General features: G+C 40.9%; 1 protein-coding gene and 1 non-coding gene across 2 annotated transcripts in view; one reads left to right on the top strand and one right to left on the bottom strand.

Moving 5' to 3' along the window:
- The window catches only part of LOC118580284 (vomeronasal type-2 receptor 26-like), a 39,266-nt gene extending 21,693 nt beyond the window's left edge, over positions 1-17,573 (bottom strand). The window contains 4 exon segments of the mRNA XM_036181951.1: positions 1,415-1,993; positions 1,995-2,225; positions 16,129-16,426; positions 17,359-17,573. Of these exon segments, the coding sequence (XP_036037844.1) occupies positions 1,415-1,993; positions 1,995-2,225; positions 16,129-16,426; positions 17,359-17,573 (1,323 nt within the window).
- On the top strand, positions 11,784-11,856 carry Trnas-aga. The gene has a single exon. It is a non-coding gene; the product is annotated as a tRNA-Ser (tRNA).
- Positions 17,574-18,642: the final 1,069 nt, after the last annotated feature.

The raw sequence follows: 18,642 nt of genomic DNA, 5'->3' as shown, positions 1-18,642 counted from the left end.
CAGAAATTGAGACAAGGTGGAGGGATATGCTGAGAGCTCTGGGAACTAGCACACAACTCCCTTCCCCAAATGACAGCACCTGGGAATAGTCAGGCAGTGGGTGACTACAAGAAAACAGTATCTTGGGGTTGAGGATTTAGCTCAGTAGTAGAGCGCTTGCCTAGCAAATGCAAGGCCCTAGGTTTGGTTCTCAGCTCTAGGGGGAAAAAAGAAAGAAAGAAAGAAAGAAAGAAAGAAAGAAAGAAAGAAAGAAAGAAAGAAAGAGAAAGAGAGAGAGAGAAAGAAAGAAAGAAAGAGAGAAAGAAAGAGAGAAAGAAAGGAAAACAGTACCTTCTGCCTCTGCAGGCTGGCTGTGCAAATGGGAAGAAAGGCTTCAATGGAAAGGGAGAGAGAATGGAATTGGGTGGGGCAGAAAATGCCCAGCATTCTTTACATAAGTGTATGAAACTATTAAACAATAAGCAAATTTAAAACAAACTCAAAAGATAAGGTGTCGGCAAAGATGCAGAGAGAAAGGACTCTTGTACATTGTTGGACATGTGACTAGGCATGGAAGAGATAAGCAGATACAAAGGGGGAAACTTGGCAAGTTGATGATGTGACTTGGTTGGTGCCACTCCACTCAATCCAGCTTCATTTACCAAGAAGCGATTTTTGTTTTAGTTTGGTTTGGGATTGGATTTTTGGGATGAGATCTATTTATGTAGTTCAGGCTGGCTTCAAACTTATGCTCTTCTTGCCTCAGCCTTCCAAGTGCTGGATAACAGGCATGGACCATAAATGCCCAGTCTTATAGAAGCTATGTGCTCTTTCTCGGATCCGTTTATCAAAACAAAACAAGCTATTTGGATCACATGTACCTAAAATTCCTTAAAATAGGCCATTATAATTTCTTCACAGAACAGTAAAAGCAGTAAAGAAAAAAGATATGTGACAATTTGGGCAGTGATGGTGCACACCTTTAATCCCATCACTCTGGAAACAGAGGCAGGCAGATCTCCATAAGTTTGAGGCCAGCTTGGTCCACAAAACAAGTTCCAGGACAGCCAGGGATACACAGAAAAACCTTGTTTCAAAACAAAACAAAACAAAACAAAACAAAACAAAACAAAACAAAACAAAACAAAACAAAACAAAATAAACCAAAAAACCCCCAAAATATATGTGACAACTTGGCATAACTATTATTGTTTGAATATTCTTGAGTCATGATCATTATTTCTTCTAACATCATGCATGTATTGTTTCCTGATGAAAATGTTAATTTAAATTTAAAAAAGATCCTTCCAAAGTGTTTTTCTCAATAAAAAATCATTTTCTTCAATTTGAGGGTAACTATGAGAAGATCATGAATCAAAGCACAGAACTTACAAGCCAGGGCCCATTATCCCCCCAAAAACACAAAGCCAGCTACCTTCCATGGGAGAGGAGCTGGGGGTACATCTTTATCGAGTGAGTCTCCTTCCATTCTGAGTGACAGCTCTTCATGCAGCGCCTGGGCAATGGCGTACACTGCAGTATGGACTCTGTAGCTTGGGGGTGAGGTATTCATATCCCAAGCATGCAGAGCTCGTGTGGCCAGGGTGCCATTTTGTTCACACTGACTCAATTCCCTGATAAAGTCCTGATCTGAATATGGACATTCAAATAATACTGACCACACATCCTGGATAAAGATATCATGAGGGTATTTTCCAGGTTGAACACTCCTGAGAAAATCCTTGAATCCCAGAATTTCATCCATGTAAACAGAAAATGATAATCCTCCACCAAAGTATGTATAACTTAGACTTTGTTCAAATGGTAATGTGGTGATATCCCAGTCCAAAGTTGTGACCCAGACATTATCAAGAGGAGTATTGCAAAAGATGTTATAGACAAACCTCAGAAGAGAATATGTGTCTCCAAATACAACAATGACATTTGTCAACGTGAATCTTTCTGTGAAACGTAGCCTGTTTGTTGTGTCCTTAGCAAGAAATTCTGGGATTTTTTTCTGCAAATGCAACACAAAGTCCATGGATGGCCATCCCTTCTGTGATGTCCCTAAGGAATAGTTCTCCCCTCATATCATCTGGGACCACAAGGCCAACCCAGACCCAACTGAAGTTCAGCAGCAGTTGAATAATTCCCTGATGGAGAGCTGCAGTGTCCACAGGAATCTGGTAAGGAGACTGGGGCTGGACTCTGGTCCTGAGACTCTGGTCAAAAGGAGCATAGCTGATCTAAATGGAAAGCAAAGTTACTCATTATGCAAGACAGTGATGTTTACTCCCAAATGGTTTAGTTTATCTTATCTATTAATGCACTCTAGGAGAAATTAAACAATTAAATAACTTTACAAAGATATACCAATTTGTCACCTATGACCCATCACTTAATTCTTATGGCTTACATGACATATATCTTTTTCTTTACACTTAAAAAAAAAAGATGTATGATTTATTTTATGAAGAAGTGCTCTTTCTGCATGTATAACTTTTGCCAGAAGAGGGCATCAGATCCCACTATAGATGGTTGTGAGCCACCACGTGGTTGCTGGGAATCAAACTCAGGACATGTGGAAGAGGAGGGAATGCTCTTAACCTCTGAGCCATCTCTCCAGTCCTCTCAACACTTTTCAAAAATATACCAAATAAGGCCACAGAGTGTCCATCTCCTGTCCTCAGTTCCAGCATCACCAAGCAATCAAGAGCATTTGCAAATCCATCACTTCCTGCACCAAACCTTGATTTTTCCTGGTAATGGAAGTGGTGACATATTAACATGAAAGGCCTTCTCCCCAACCCCCCCCCCCCCCCCGGAAGTCATGAATCCAAAACTAATTAACTGATAAAGAGGAATCTATGAAACATTTTAAAATCCACTAGTGAACTCTATATTTTCCTAGAAGTTCCTATTCCTTTTGTTTTTCTGTAATGCTTAATTCATAGTCAACTGCCCTAAAATAAGCTTGCTTGGGGTAAAAACCTGGTTATCTCCCCCAATGCTTGCTGTAAAATCTCTCCTTCCCCAGTGCCCTCTGGCTTTCACCATCATGTTGCTGCCCTTCTTGCCAGGAAACTTTGATTGAGATGTCTATACTGTTATTCCTGTGCACTTCAGGGCATCTCCTCTTGAAAAAAAAAAAGGCTAAGTCATTAATTACCTAATCTTCTAAATCAGATGACCAGATATTAAAATTCATTTCACCTAACCAAACATTGGTATGAAACAATCCTTTTCTTAAAAAATGTGCTTCTTAATGAGTTCCAGGATTCTTTCTTTGATCGAGGAATGTATTTCCTCGATCAAAGGGTTTGGTCAACACTGTCAGCCTGCCTTACTAAATCTTCTCTATCTCCCTGCACTGGCTATATCAGAGTTATCAGAATGTCCCATGGCTCAGATTGGGATCTGATCCCTGTTTTGACACAAATTCTCTAAATGATATCCTAAAATTACACTCCCACTTAGCTCACACCTTGGCTCTGTACACCAACTTCTCACCACACATCTGAATTTGAATGTTTAGTGAACATTTCACTTATTGGATCCAAAATCATGACAATTGAATGTAGACATTCAATACATGTTAACTGGCTGAGAGAGAGAGAGGGGCCAGGGGAGGGGAAGGAAGAAATAAAATCACAAAATGAAATAAACATAAATACTTTGAGGAAGAAGACAGGTAGCATAAAAAAATACTCAATATTTAATAAATGCACAGGAGCAAGCGATTTTAATAGATGATATATGATTGCCATACTTTTTATATTATTAAACTTTGATAATTGGCTCACAAGACTCATGAAACTAGCTTATTTTTAATGTTTATTTAAAATTTTCCAAAAACCCGAAATGAACAGCTTTTAAGCCATAAATTAAAATAAAATGTTTGAAATGCAACAAAAATACGTCCTTTCTTTAATGTGGCCTGAGGGAATACATTTATTTGTAGGGAAAAGGAAAAAGAAAATATTTTCAGAGGCCTGGGGAGATGGCTTAATTGCTAAAGTGCATGCTGTGCGAGAGAGTGGACCTGAATTTGATCCCCAGCACTCACTTCAAAGCTGGGCACAGCAATGGATGGCTGGAATCCCAGGGAGCTGGAGATGGGCTCATCCCTGAGACTTGTCAGCTGGTCATAAATCTGCTAACTCGAGGTTCACTGAGAGGCGCTGTCAAGGTGAAGAACGGTTGGGAAGGGACCTGATGTTAACTTCTAGCCTCTACACTCAGGATCGGAAATGTGCCTGCCTACCCCCTCATGCACTCACACACAGGTACATGAAAGATTTTTAAAGTCATTAGGAAAAGAATGAAACCGTCTCTTATGTACCCAGAGGGTTCTAGTTTTATAAAAACACAAGAAGAAAGGCTGGTCAATTCGAAGCTTCTTCCGTTCGACACATGAATGAGAAGAGTCAACACAGCAAAGAACAGACTCCACTCGAGAGATGGAAGAGCTTTTTAAATGCCAGCACTCGGGAGGCAGAGGCAGGTGGATCTCTGTGAGTTTGAAGGCAGCCTGGTCTACATAGCAAGTTCCAGGACAGCTAGAGCTATGGAATAGAGAGACCCTATCTTTAAAAAAAAACCAAAACCAAATCATCGGTGGATTGGTGGGGTGGGGGGGGGATGGGATGAGAACAGGAGGGATCAGGTGGGGAAAGATGGAGGGAGAGAGTACTGGAAAAGGGGGAAGGAGTGTCTGGGAATGAGCTAGAAAGCCAGTGCAAAGGAAACTCCCAGGAATCTATGAGAGTGACCCTAGCTAAGACTCCTAGCAGTTGGGAATACAGAGCCTGAATAAGCCATCTCCTGTAACCAGGCAAGATTTCCAGTGGAGAGATTGGGACATCAACCCATCCACACCAGCCTTTGATCTACAATCTGCCCTGCCTGCAAGATGTGCTGGGGTAATGGTGGCACAGAAATTGTGGGAGTGGCCAACCAATGATGAATCTTGAGACCCGTGGCACCAGAGGGAGCTCACCCCTGACACTGCCTGGAGGGCCAAGACCCAGAGGTAGGATAGCCCAGAGACCTAGGATAGAACCAGACACGACTGGCAGAAAAAGTCAGTGAAATGATTCCTAATGATATTCTGCTATATTCATAAATTGGTACCTAGCATAAATGTCATCAGAGAGGCATCATCATCCAGAAACTGAAGGAAACAGATGCAGAGATCCACAGCCAAACATTAGAACAAGCTTAGGAAATCCTACTGAAGAGGAAGAGGAAGGATTGTAGGAGCCAGAGGGGTCAAGGAGACATCACAAGAAAACCCACAGAAACAATTAATCTGGGCTCATAGGAGCTCACAGAGACTGAACCAATAACCAGGGAGCCTGCCTGGGGTTAACTTAGACTCTCTACATATATGTTTTGTGTGTGTGTGTGTGTGTGTGTGTGTGTGTGTGTGTTAGTTTGGCATTCTTGTGAGACTTAAACAGTGGGAGTAGGACTGTCTCAGACTCTTTTGCCAGCTTTTGGGACCCTATTCCTCATACTAGGTTGCCTTGCCCAACCTTAATAGGAGGGGGAGGTGCCTATTCTTGCTGTAACCTGATATGCCATGTTTGGTTGATATCCATGGGAGGCCTGCCCTTTCCTGAACAGAACTGGAGAAGGAGTGGATGGGGGCAGGGGGGAGCACAGGGTAGTGGGAGGCAGGGACTAGGAGTAGAGGAGGTGTGAGAGGCCAACTGGAAGACCGGCTCCCACATTTTACCCCAGGGTACTCTTGAGGAGAGAGGTATACGAGATTTAGATAGAAGAATAGAGGGGAGAGAAACAGATAGAAACACAAGATAGCCTCAGGAGGGTCTGGATCCTTATCCCCTGGCCCCTTCTGTCTCTTCTAAAGGGCTATTTATGGGAATACCAAGGGGTGGAGCAAAGCCTAGTAACCATACACGTGATCAAGCAATGCTCTAATGCAGCTCTGCTGGGTAAAGCAAGCTCAGATCTACTAGGGAACCTTTGTGGGCCTCCACAATTCCCCTTCTTGATATAAAAAAAGGACCCCTCAGGCTCCTCAGATAGACTGTGACTGTCTTAGGTCATCCTTGATTAATTTTACATTAATACATTCAGGGAGTTGTCAAGAAGAAAGTTGCCCATCTTTGGTTACCAGCCTCTGGCAAGAGGGATCGCATAGCTTAACTCAACTCTGACCCAGGTTATCTATTAAGAGCTTGCAAACATCCACAGCGATCTCCATAGCTGTCACACCTCCCAGTTAAGGAGTAGAGGATAATATAGAGGGAATATCCTTATTGGAATGGGTCTAAGATGATTACAGCAATCTTAGCTGTGCCAAGCCCCTTTTCTTAGGTCAAAATTCTCTCTTAATGGATGTTAAATAAAATTTTCAAGAGACTATTTTGATTCCCAGGAGAAAACAATCTTTTCAAATCATTTCCAAGTATCCCCTCAAGTAAACAAAAACTTATGCTAATTATAAAAACACTTTTTATTGTTTAAGTAGCTCATCTATACATATGTCCCAACCACAGCAGTAGAACTTGATTGTGGGAAGCCTACCCTTTTGTGGGAGGCCTACCCCTTTCTAAACAGAAACAGAAAGAGTGGAAACTTCTAAGAAGAAGATGGAAAAGCTCCCCTAATTATGATCTCTTCACTTAAGTTTTCCAGGGGCCACTGAGATCATAAAATTATATTTTAAGCTATCATAAAAAGTATTCAAGGCAGGGCGGTGGTGGTGGCACATGTCTTTAATCCCAGCACTCAGGAGGCAGAGGCAGGTGGATCTCTGTGAGTTTGAGGCCAACCTGGGCTACCAAGTGAGTTCCAGGAAAAGGCACAAAACTACACAGAGAAAACCTGCCTTGAAAAACCAAAAAAAAAAAAAAAAAAAAAAAAGTATTCAAATGTATCTGAAGGTAAAAGAGTAATAAAACTTCAAGATACTTCAATTGATTGATTTGATTTAGCCTTAAAAAATTAACGTTATCTAATTTGTCTGGACTAGACAGATATTGATGGAATAATAAAAAAATTCCTGTACTTACATTTAATATTTACATTTTTTACAAACTTACATTCAACATTTACACTTTTTACAAACATTCAAAAGGAAACATTATAGGACTGTTTTACAAACTTTAGCACACATCTAGAAGAGATTGCTTAGAAGAACTATTTACCAAACTTATATTCAAGAGGAAACTCTAGTAGCAAACATCTAGAGAGAATCTCTTAACAGAAATAACTTATTTTCTTTAAACAAGACAGAGTATGCAAATCATGAGTAACCATAGTAAAAATTATAAGTGCTTTATTTCTGAAAGTTTGGAGTTCATGGTCAGCTTTAATATCATTCTGAAAGTTACTCCAGTTCTTCTTGAGGAGCATCATTGGAGCTGACATTTTCTGTTCCACACATCATACCAAACTTAGGCAGCCAGCAAGCTTCTGCGGGTACAATTTCCCCCTAACAATTTTTAAAAATGTTTAAGATTGCCACGGGCTCTTTCCACTATACCTTGTCCTTGAGGATTATAAGGAATGCCTGTTTTATGTTCAATTTTACCATCTTGCTTTTTCATAGCAAATAATTCCCACCTGACAGGCAAGCTGTTCACCTATTTCTCATGTCCCTGGAGACAAGCTAACAAAGCTTGTGGAAAAACAAATGGCATTTTGGGTGTGTGTGTGTGTGTGTGTGTGTGTGTGTGTGTTTGGTTATACTGATTGTATTTCCCTTGGGCATTTTTCTGCTAAGTTACCAGGAACATTTGAAAGTTTTTTTTGTCCCAGTATATCTGCCTTTCCTCTGATCCTGCTTGCCTATTCTGCCTCTTTTAAACACTACATATCCCAAGCTGCCTTTCTCTATAGCATTACACTGTTAAATTATGCATCACACTGTTACATTATGGACTACATTTCCCAAAACTGCCTTTTGGGTCTGCTGCACCTTTTTTTTCCATTTACATGGTTTGTTTTTGTACTGAAAACCATGATCAAGCAAGCTTTTTCCACCAGGGGAGGTTTCTGTTCTCCCTGAGCTGGCATTGACAGGTGTACTTCCTCCACCTGACATTGTCCCCGGAGAGAGCCATGCCTGCCCACACGCATGCACTTACAGATTGGTACTTGTCTTCCTTTTTACTGGGTCAGTGAAAGAAAATGAAAGTACTTGAAATAAAGCTTTTCCAGTAAGATTCCTCCCCCATGGATCCTCTGCTTGTCTCCTCCCGCAAGATGTAGAGTCCCTGATGCCTTAGCTGAGGCTCAGATTCTCTGCTCACTGCTTCCACACCAGCAGCCCCTCCCTGGGTCCCATTCTACCTTTGCTGCAGCTTCATCTTGGGGAATGCTGCCCCTGCTCAGCTTCCTGCCTGCACTTTCTGGGGCGTAGGCTCTGACCACAGGGGACTCTGTCTGCTGTTTTTACTGGCTGGAAGGAGAGACAGGACTAGCAGAGAGGATTTGCCATATTCCCAAGAGGAGTTTTGTTTTTTCTTAGAGCAATTACAGGTGCTTTTTCCCATATGGATAGATGTTATTTCCAGGTAAATCTAATTTTGCCCTTATAGGAAGAAAAGAAATCTGAGAAGGAAAGACCTGAAAAGCTTTCAGTTTTTTAGAGAAAGATTACTAAGTTTTCCCCAAGACTTCTGTTTCCTAAACTTGGCTTCATGGCCAAGAGGAAACTAATTCTGAGGGTACAATGTTTTCATACAGTGAGGATGCCAGCAGAGTGAAGAGTTTTATTTTATCCACATCTATCTCAGGGAAAATTCTTTCCTTGTAGCTAAGGGCTAAGGTCAAAGCTGTCTAAAGGCCAAAAGCTTCCACAGGAATCTTTTTCTGCCCATTTTCTTCCATAGTATTTTTTCACGACTCTGATTCTTCTCAGGCGTTTGCGTTCACAGCCCCATGGTTGGGAATCAAGGACACAGTCCCTCCACCTTGTTGCTTATCTTATTCTACCTCACCCTAAGTTTCTTTTTACCCAATCATTCCTAATTCTGCTCTTATTCTAAATTTCTTCTCACACTATTATTCTACCTTATATTTTTTCTTATATTTTTGTAGATAAAAATCAAGAGGGAGAGAGAGAAAGAAAGAAACCTAGATAGAGAGAAATATATGCTGCAGATTCACTTTTCAACTTCTGAATTCCACCACCATTCACTCCCTAGAATAAAACACCATTGCCTTTATATCTTAATTCCTTATCAGGCATGCCCCCTTATACCTGAGATGCCCCTGACACTCCTTTCACCAAGTTCCTGGTCCCTGTTCCTGGCACCATCTGTGGGAGCTGAGCTGGGAGACCGGCTCCCACATTTTCCCCAGGGTCCTCTTGAGGAGAGAGGGATGAGAGATTTAGATAGAAGGACAGAGGGGAGAGAAACAGATAGAAACACAGGACAGCCTTGGGAGGGCCTGGATCCATATCCACCAGCCCCTTCTGTCTCTTCTAAAGGGCTTTTATAGGAATGCCAAGGGGTGGAGCAAAAGATCTCCCCCTAGCACAGCCAAGTGCAGACCCTTCCAATCAGCTAGTAACCACACATGTGGTCAAGCAATTTTCTAATGCAGCCCTGCTGGGTGAAGCAAGCTCAGATCTATTAGGAAACCTTTGTGGGCCTCCACAAGGTGGGAGGGGAAACTGCAGTCAGAATGTAAAAGAAAAATAATAAAGTAAAATAAAAAAGATAATGTAAAAATAAAACACAAAGCAAAGCAGCAACAACAGAAAGGGCAAAGAGCAGAAACCCACACGGGGCTGTCGGACAGCAGGAGAGTATGGAGAGACAGAAGGACAACCCCACGAGAAGAAGTCAACCACACACCACACCCCAGCACTGCTCCCCACCATGGGAGAAGCAGAAACCGCATCCAAAGGATAAGGCAAGGGTCTGTTATGGAGAGACCTGTTGTCCAGTCTGCAGGACAATCCCATGGTTCTTTCAGGACTCAAAGCCAGACGTAGCTTTTGGGAAGACAGCTGTTCCTCCAAGGAGATGGCCTGACAATAGAGAAAAGCTGCAGTTGGTCACTCCTCATGACTCAGGACTGTGGCAGGGTGCTGTCTTAGGAAAGAGCCTGTTGTCTAACGTTGAGCTCCTCTGCCCCGCCCCCCAACAGGGAGCAATTACACATCACAGAACCTGCAGGCACCTGAACAGGCCTGGATGAGGCTGTCTCAGGAGGCCAGTGTGGAAAATGGGAGGTCACGATAGCAACAAACTGAACATTTAGGTGGGAGGAGGCTTGGCTCAGGCAGTATGGAGAGAGGATTCAGTTCACTGGCATGGGGGTGCTAACTTCAGCATCAGAGGATAACTGTGGAGTCTCATGGCCAAAGTCTGAGGGAAATGAAGAACAAAGCATAATGGTATATGTGCATGAAGAAGCTGTAATAAACCTGTGGCTTTGTACACTAACGCAAGAAATCAATAAAATATAAATCATGAGGCTGGGAAGATGGCTCAGCAGGTTGAACGTGTTTGCTCTGCAAGCATGGGGACTTGGATTAGAATCCTCAATATCCCTGTAACATGTCAGATGTGGCTGCATGTGCCTGTACCCCAGCATTGTGGGGTAGGGACAGGCAGCTCTCGGGAGCTTGCTGATGAGTCAGCCTAGCCAAAATGCCAAGCTTCCAATTCAGTGAAAGACCCTATCTCAAGGCAGCAGTGTAGAAAGAGATGGAGGAAGACACCCTGGCCTCCATGTGTGGGTGTCATGACACACCTTCCTGCATGCTCATGTGCATGTGAAGTACCTGACCACATCACACACACACACACACACACACACACACACACACACACACACACGTCAATCTAAAAGATAAAATAAAATAAATGATAAAATAAAGGACTAGAGGACAAATTCATCCCAACAGATGCACAAAATACAACAGAGACAAACACACAGAGGAAGAGAGAGAGAGAGAGAGAGAGAGAGAGAGAGAGAGAGCAAACCACTGTGACACCTCCACAAAGGTCATAATTCCTCAGTACTAGAAACCAAAGATAGTTTACAAAGAAGAAATGAGGGAGGATATCAGAGTTGGTCAACAGTCACAAACAAGACTCAAACAAGCAGGCAGATGTAGCGAGGGAATCGATCAGAACCTGAATAGGAGTCAGCAAACAGGAATTTGGAGAAGAAATTTTGAAATGTGGAGGAGAATTTCAGCAGAGAAATTGAAATTCTGGAAAACAACCAAGTGAAGCTGCTGGAACTTAAAAAGTAAGTCAGTCAATGAAAACCACAGCTGAACAACCTTCTCTAAAATTTTAACTCAGGGACATGCTCTGTAAAATGTGGAGTAAATCAAGAAAGGAAGATGTGGGACTTAGGACACAGAGGATCTAGCACAGGGAACTGTTGAAGAGCTGATGTGCAGCACCCAGACTGGTAAAGAAAACAGATGGGAAGAAAGGATTATCCGTCATATTTAGTGACAGAGTAATTTACATATATTAGGGATGCATTTACATATACTAGAGGTGAATTACTTATTTTACACAGAAAAACTCAAACAAAAATGCTAATGTGATAAAAGAAATGAAAATCTAGAAAAAGCATTGCCATCTACAGTTCACACCTAAGAAGTATGCAATTGAATTACAAAAAGAAATTATGAACAAGTCTCACAGTGTAATGAATAACTTTAAATTTTTGTGTTGGGCTGCATGCATAACTATCATTGGCCACATGCAGCCCACTGGCCACAGGTTGCAGAAGAGCAAAACTTGAACTTCAAAAAACAAAGCAAAATGAAACAAAAAACCCAAATCATGGGGTTGGGGATTTAGCTCAGTGGTAGAGCGCTTGCCTAGAAAGCACAAGGCCCTGGGTTCGAACCTCAGCTCCAAAAAAACAAAACAAAACAAAGCAAAATGAAACAAAAAACCCAAATCATGGGGTTGGGGATTTAGCTCAGTGGTAGAGCGCTTGCCTAGCAAGCACAAGGCTCTGGGTTTGAACCTCAGCTCCAACAAAACAAAACAAAACAAAACAAAACATAACACCCAAATCGTTAAATCAACGCATGAGTTAATGAACTAAACAGACAGTTCTTGAAAAGACAGAAAGAAACACAATCGTCCAATAACTGTTTTAACAGTGTTGAACTTCCTTAGCCACCAGGAAACCCAAATTACAAATACTTTGAGACTCTGTCACCTCAGTCATAATGGCTGTCATCAGGAGAGTCCTCAGCAGGGCCTGGAGAGATGGCTCAGCAGTTAAGAACATGAACTCTTCCTGCACAGGACCTGGGTTTCATTTCAGCATTCACATGGTGGCTCACAACCACCTGTACCTCCAGTTCCAGATGATCTAACGTCTTCTGGCTTCCTCCAGGGACACCAGGCACACATGTGGTCCATATAACATTCATGCAGGAAAAATACGAATATAACACAATAAACAAATCTTAAAACAAAAACAAAAACAAATGGATGTGAGGAAACAGGAAGTCTTATTGCTGCAAGTAAGAGTGCAAACTGACAGTCAATTCAGAAATGAGCATAGAACCTCACAGACGATAGACCAAGCACACGACTCAGCTCCACTACTCCTGGGTGCAGACACTCCATGCTCTAAGCCAATTCCAGAGAAATTGCACACCCATCTGATACTGTTACTTTTGTTCTCTACACTATTCACAGTAACCAAGAAACTGAAGCAGACTAGAAGTCCATAAGTATGAATAGATGAAAACAGACACATGGTACACAACAGAATTAGATTTAGCCATAAGTAAGAAAGACATTTGGAGGAAGATGAATGGAACAGGAAATAGTCTATTAAGCAAAATAATCCAAACTCAGAAAGAGACATATACTTTCTGTTTCCCTTAACTGAGGGACCTGGATGTGTGTGTGTGTGTGTGTGTGTGTGTGTGTGTGTGTGTGTGTGTGTATGTGTGTCATAAAACTGGAAAGGGAACCCTAGAATGGAAAAAGAGACCCCAATGTGCGGGTACAGCAGTGAGACAGTGTGAAGTAAAAGATGAAAGGGTTTTGTTCAGAGTGGAACAGCAAGACTGGAGGCTGCAAGACGACATGGGGGGGCAGACTGGAGGCTGCAAGACGACATGGGGGGGCAGCCTGGAGGCTGTGAGACGACATCAGGGCGTGGGGGGGCGGGGGCAGACTGGAAGAACAAAGTGTATGTGAAGGCTGTAACGAAACCATACAACATATGCTGATAAAAATTATCCTAGAGGACCCAAGTTCAAGTCCCAGTAACTGTGTCAGGTGACTCATAACCACCTCCAACTCCAGAGCAGGGGATCCAACTCCTCTGGCCTCTGTGGACATTGTGCTCATTATACCTATACACACACACACACACACGCACATGCACATATATATATACACACACATATACACATACCATACACACACAATACTACACACATGTCACAAAAATTAATAAAATTAATCTAAATAAAAAGAGAACATAGCTCAATAATAAGATACAGAAGTACAACCCAAAGAAATATCCAAGCCTGCAAATAGACAACTCACAACACAGAGACAAAAGAAACATGAAAAGCTAAAACAATGAGACTCCCCCAAAAGATTGTAACGCCTTAGTTCTGAATTCAATGACACTGAAGTGGATAAAGTGCCAGATGAACAATTTGAAAGTTTGCTAGTAAAATTAGTAACAAAGGCCTAGAGAGTATTCAATTTGGCCATTCATAATTTAGCTTGAAGTCCCAGCAAAACAATGCAGCAGAAAAACACATACAAATAGGACAAGAAAGCAAATTATCCCTGTTCACATCTATGTTCACATACTTAAAATCCCATAAAGAACCCACTAGAAAGCTCTCAGACCTGATATACACTTTCATCAAAGTAACAGAACACAAAATAAACATACACAAACTAGTAGTTTTCTATATATCAATAATGAATTTATAGGGGAAGAAATCATGGGAATAATCCCATGTGCAATAGCTTAAAAAATAAACCATGTAGGAATAAACTTAACCAAAGAGGTGAAAGATGCTGAAGAAGACTCCAGGAGATGAAAGGAACTTAGGTGCACACAGATCGGCTGAATTACTGTTACAAAATATGCCAGAATTGTATACTATTAACCATAATTCTCATCAACCTTCCTACAATATTCCTCACAGAACTAGGAAAGCAATCCTAAAAATCCTCTGGAAGCACAAAAGACCCCAAATGGACAAAGAAATCCTAAATAGAGAGGGTAATAGTTCATGTACTCCAACACCAGATCTCAAGTTACTGAGATCTGGTACATGTGTTGGTAATGGTACACATATTCCAACACCAGATCTCAAAATACTGAGCCATAGTAATACAATATGATATTGGCATAAAACAAACCTTTAGACAAGTGGAACAGAAGACCCATGAATAAACTCACATAACTACAGTCAAAAACACCTTGGAGAAAAGACAGTTGCTTCCACAAATTTCTAGGGAAAGTGAATACCCATGCACGTGTAAAAAAAAAAAAATTAAGGTAGAACTGTATTGCCACCCTGTGCAAACGTCAATTCAAATCAGCTCAGAGACATTAATGTAAAAGCCAAAACTTTGAGATATCTAAAGGGAAACCTAGAGGAAACACTTCAAAATATTGGCACAGACAAGGGCCTTCTGAAAGGACTGATAGCTCAGTAAATCATCGTGTGGCTGCTCAGCGGGAATGCATGGAATTAAACACCTCTGTGCAGCAAAGGGAAAGATCGGAGAGCAGGAAAGTGGAAGGGGGCTGTCTGGTGGGAGAACAGGGACCAGTGAGGAGGAGGAGCAGCGACAAAATTGAACAAAGTACAATTGATACGCATTTCTTATAATATAAATAATTGTATTCATTACAAATATAATAATCATATGCCCAAAGTAAAAATTTTTTCTTTTCTTTCTTTTTTCTTTTTCTGGAGCTGAGGACTAAACCCAGGGCCTTGCGCTTGCTAGGCAAGTGCTCTACCACTGAGCTAAATTCCCAACCAAAGTAAAATATTTAAAAGAAGAAATAAAATTAACTCATAAAAACAAAAATCTAGTTAGGCATGGTGGTGCATGTCTTTAGTCCCAGCCCTTGGGAGACAGAGGCATGAAGATCTGTGTGAGTCTGAGGCTATCCTGGGCTACATAGTAAGTTATAAGGCAGCCAAGTCTGTATAGTGAGACCCTGTCTCAAAAATGAATAAATAGGTAAAAATTAAAAATGAAAACATGGTAGCCTAATGCACTTGACAAAGATTTTAAGTTACTTCACTGACATTACCAGGAAACAGTAGATACTGGAACACTGTTATTTGCAAACTGACATATTTCTAAATGGCCATTTAAGTTTATTGTAAGCCTTACAAACAAAAGCACATTTTGACTTAGAAATACTACTACTAGGTACTGTTTATTAGAGTCGTCACTGATCAACAAAAAGATTTTTAAACAGAGACACGGATTAAAACTTTCCCAACAGAGGAAATTTATCAACAGCCTGAATGTCTCCACTGATCTTTATAAAAACAAGTATTATGTGGCAACCTAAGCTAACGCTACAGAAAAATAGTCAAGCGTCTGTCCACAGCAGTTACAGTAAAATACTCGAGTAGAACCCCCACAGTCCCGTGCTTGTTGCTGCTCTACAACTGTACAGGAAAGAAAGACTGGGGGTTAACAAAGAGAAATCCCAAAGGAGATTTTCCTGGAGTGGGAAAATTACAGCTTGTCATCATTTTTATTTATATTTTTCCATTTTAAAGGTTTTTAAATTAAATTTTATTTTATAAACCTTATTTTATCTTATGAATAAATTATACTTTTGTTAAAATGATAACCAACTGGTAAATTATTAAGCAGTCCCATAACTCATCAAGAAACACTAACTGAGCTGGGCGGTGGTGGTGCACGCCTATAATCCCAGCACTTGGGAGGCAGAGATAGGCAGATCTCTGTGAGTTCAAGGCCAGCCTGGGCTACCAAGTGAGTTCCAGGAAAAGGCACAAAGCTACACAGGGAAACCCTGTCTCGAAACAACAACAAAAAACAAAAACAAACAAACAAAAAAAGAAACACTAACTGAATTATTTAGCATTTATTACTACGTCACTGTGTTTAACCTAAGGAGCCAGGATTCTTTGCGTACCTGTGGGACGTTGTAGAGACCCAGGATTCGGGAGATCTGAGTTGACATTCCTGTTGAAATGCCTCCTATCACAGCAACCAGCTTGTGGCTTTTCTCGGGCCTGCAGCTGTAGTTAGGAATCGGGGGGCTCTTTCCCGAGAGCAAAGCCATAGAACTCTCCATGGCTTTCATCTCAATGAAGTTGACATTGAAGAGGTAGAATCCCAGGGACATATTGAACAGAATATTTGGGTCCTTATTGATTTTTTCTATAGCAAAAACCATTGCCAGCATGTGCTGATAATGTTTAGTAAGATCCCTAGGAGGAGAAATTGAAAGACAATTTTCTGATTTCTTTTTTCAATCTTAATCTTTTAATTAAAATATCATTACATCATTCAGCCCTTTCACTTTACTCCCCCCTGCTTCTCCCATGTTCCTCCCCTTGTTTCCTCCCAAATTCTTGATTTTTATTTCTAAAAATCAAAGTCACATAAGGAATAAACATGATAATCTAAGAAATAAGCAAGATACTCTATATTGAAAATGTGGAGAAATTGGTCTAAAAAAACCTAGATTCATAGTACAACTCATTATCAAATTCACAATTTTTGGTTTGGGATTTTTTTTTTGAGACAGTCTCACTATGCAGCCCTGGCTGGCCTGAAACTAACAATGTAGAATAAACTAACCTCAAACTCACAGAGATCCACCTACATCTGCCTCTCAAGTGCTGAGATTAAAAGTTCGCACCACCACACACATTCAAATGCACAATTTTAACTTTTTACTGTGCGACTTATGTCTGACAAAGTAAAATTGAGGAGGGAAGCATGTGGGGAATGGCAAACATTAACAAGTAGCATTTCCTGTGGTTTTCAATAATTAGATAAACCCCGGGAAAATACACAGTGCTTGATCAACTACAGCAATTCAAAAAATAGTGACAAGTAAATTTAAGCAGGAAAAATAAAATAGTCTTAGTTCAATGTCCTAAATAAATAAAAAAAAGTTCTCAATTGCAAAGAGCTTTTAAAGCCTTCTTGTGCATTTACTGGTGTCTTATACTCATGGAGTAGTGGTAGACTAAATGAACACAGTGGATTTAAAAAAAAAAAAGAATACATGAAGCTGGGAGAGAGGAAGACATTGAAAGGGAGGCAGTAGGGGTGGACTGGATCAAAATCTACTATATACATATATGAAATCCTGAAACAATAATCATTCTAAAGAGAGAAGCCAACCACTTACACATAAACATAATCCTGCATGTAGGTTGTGCTTTCAAAGCCAAATCTGTTTCTGCTGTCTCCAAAAGACACTTTAAGGGAAAAGAGTCCTCCAATAACAAAATCCCCATCTTGATAGTAGCCAGGAGATGCAGGTATATTTAAGGAGAAACAAGGAATTTGTTCCTGGAATGCAATGAAAATAATCAGGAGCGAGAAAGCAATGAATAATTTCATAATAACATTGACAAATAATTGATAAAACCAGAAATTGTTTGAGTTGAGAATCTGGGCTAATTGGCCCTGATAGTACACAGGAACAAACTGCTAGAACATGTGGGCTCTCTGATCAATGCAGGTCAAGTTTATAAGGCACTGTTTTGTCCTGATTCTGATGTACCAATAATATCCAAACACTCCCTTGTTTCCTGAGAGTATAATTTGTGTTGCACCTGCTTAGCCCTCAATTATGTCCCCTTTGCAGAGTCACTGTAAGTCTCCAAGGGGTCATGGACATCTCACTTGGTGCCTGAGAATCCTGATTTCAGAAGAAAAACATACAATTAAGAACAAATGTGAATTCAGCTAAAGCATCTGTGGGGTGTGTATGCTCAGAGAGCTGAGGGTTTTAAAGATCCCAAGGTAAGGACAGACCAACTAGTGGAACCATTATTCTGTAAGACATGAAGTATCGTCTGAAGGAGGGAACCAAAGGGCTCAGTCGGGGGCAGTCCTGGACTCTTAGTCACTTAACATTGCCATTTTAGTGTATCTCTGCAAAACCAAACCAGAGCCTTTTCATTAGACAAAATTATTTCTGGTTACTTCACAGAGTCAATTATTAATTTGCCCAGGTTGTCCTTGAATTTGTGACCCTCCTGTCTCAGCCTTCCAATTAGTCGAGGTTACAGGTGTGTACCACCATTCTAGGTCTTACTATATTTTGATGTGAAAAAACCCCAGCCATATATTTATAATAACAAAATCAGATGTGTAAGAGATAAGTAATTTGTTTTCTTCAAATCCTATTAAACCCATTCTCATTGAATGTTCATTTCGTCAAAGCCCGTAAGAGGGAAGAACTTGTAGCGTTATACACAGGTTTTGTTGCTTAGAACACAAAGAAAACCACACCTCATCCTCAGCTTCTGCCAGTCACCTTCAAGTCTAGGGACTGTGGGTCTCCGAAGGAGGGCTCTGTTTATTGGGTTAAATGTTAGTCAAAGGCATCGCTTGATGCCCAAGGTCCTGGTGCCAGAAATCCAACTGTTAATTTAAGTTCACATCAAAGTTTCACCAGAAATAT

This window comes from Onychomys torridus, chromosome 3, assembly GCF_903995425.1.
Source record: "Onychomys torridus chromosome 3, mOncTor1.1, whole genome shotgun sequence".
Lineage (NCBI taxonomy): Eukaryota > Metazoa > Chordata > Mammalia > Rodentia > Cricetidae > Onychomys > Onychomys torridus.
Note: the sequence above shows the minus strand (reverse complement) of the source record. Positions and strands in the feature narration are given on the sequence as shown.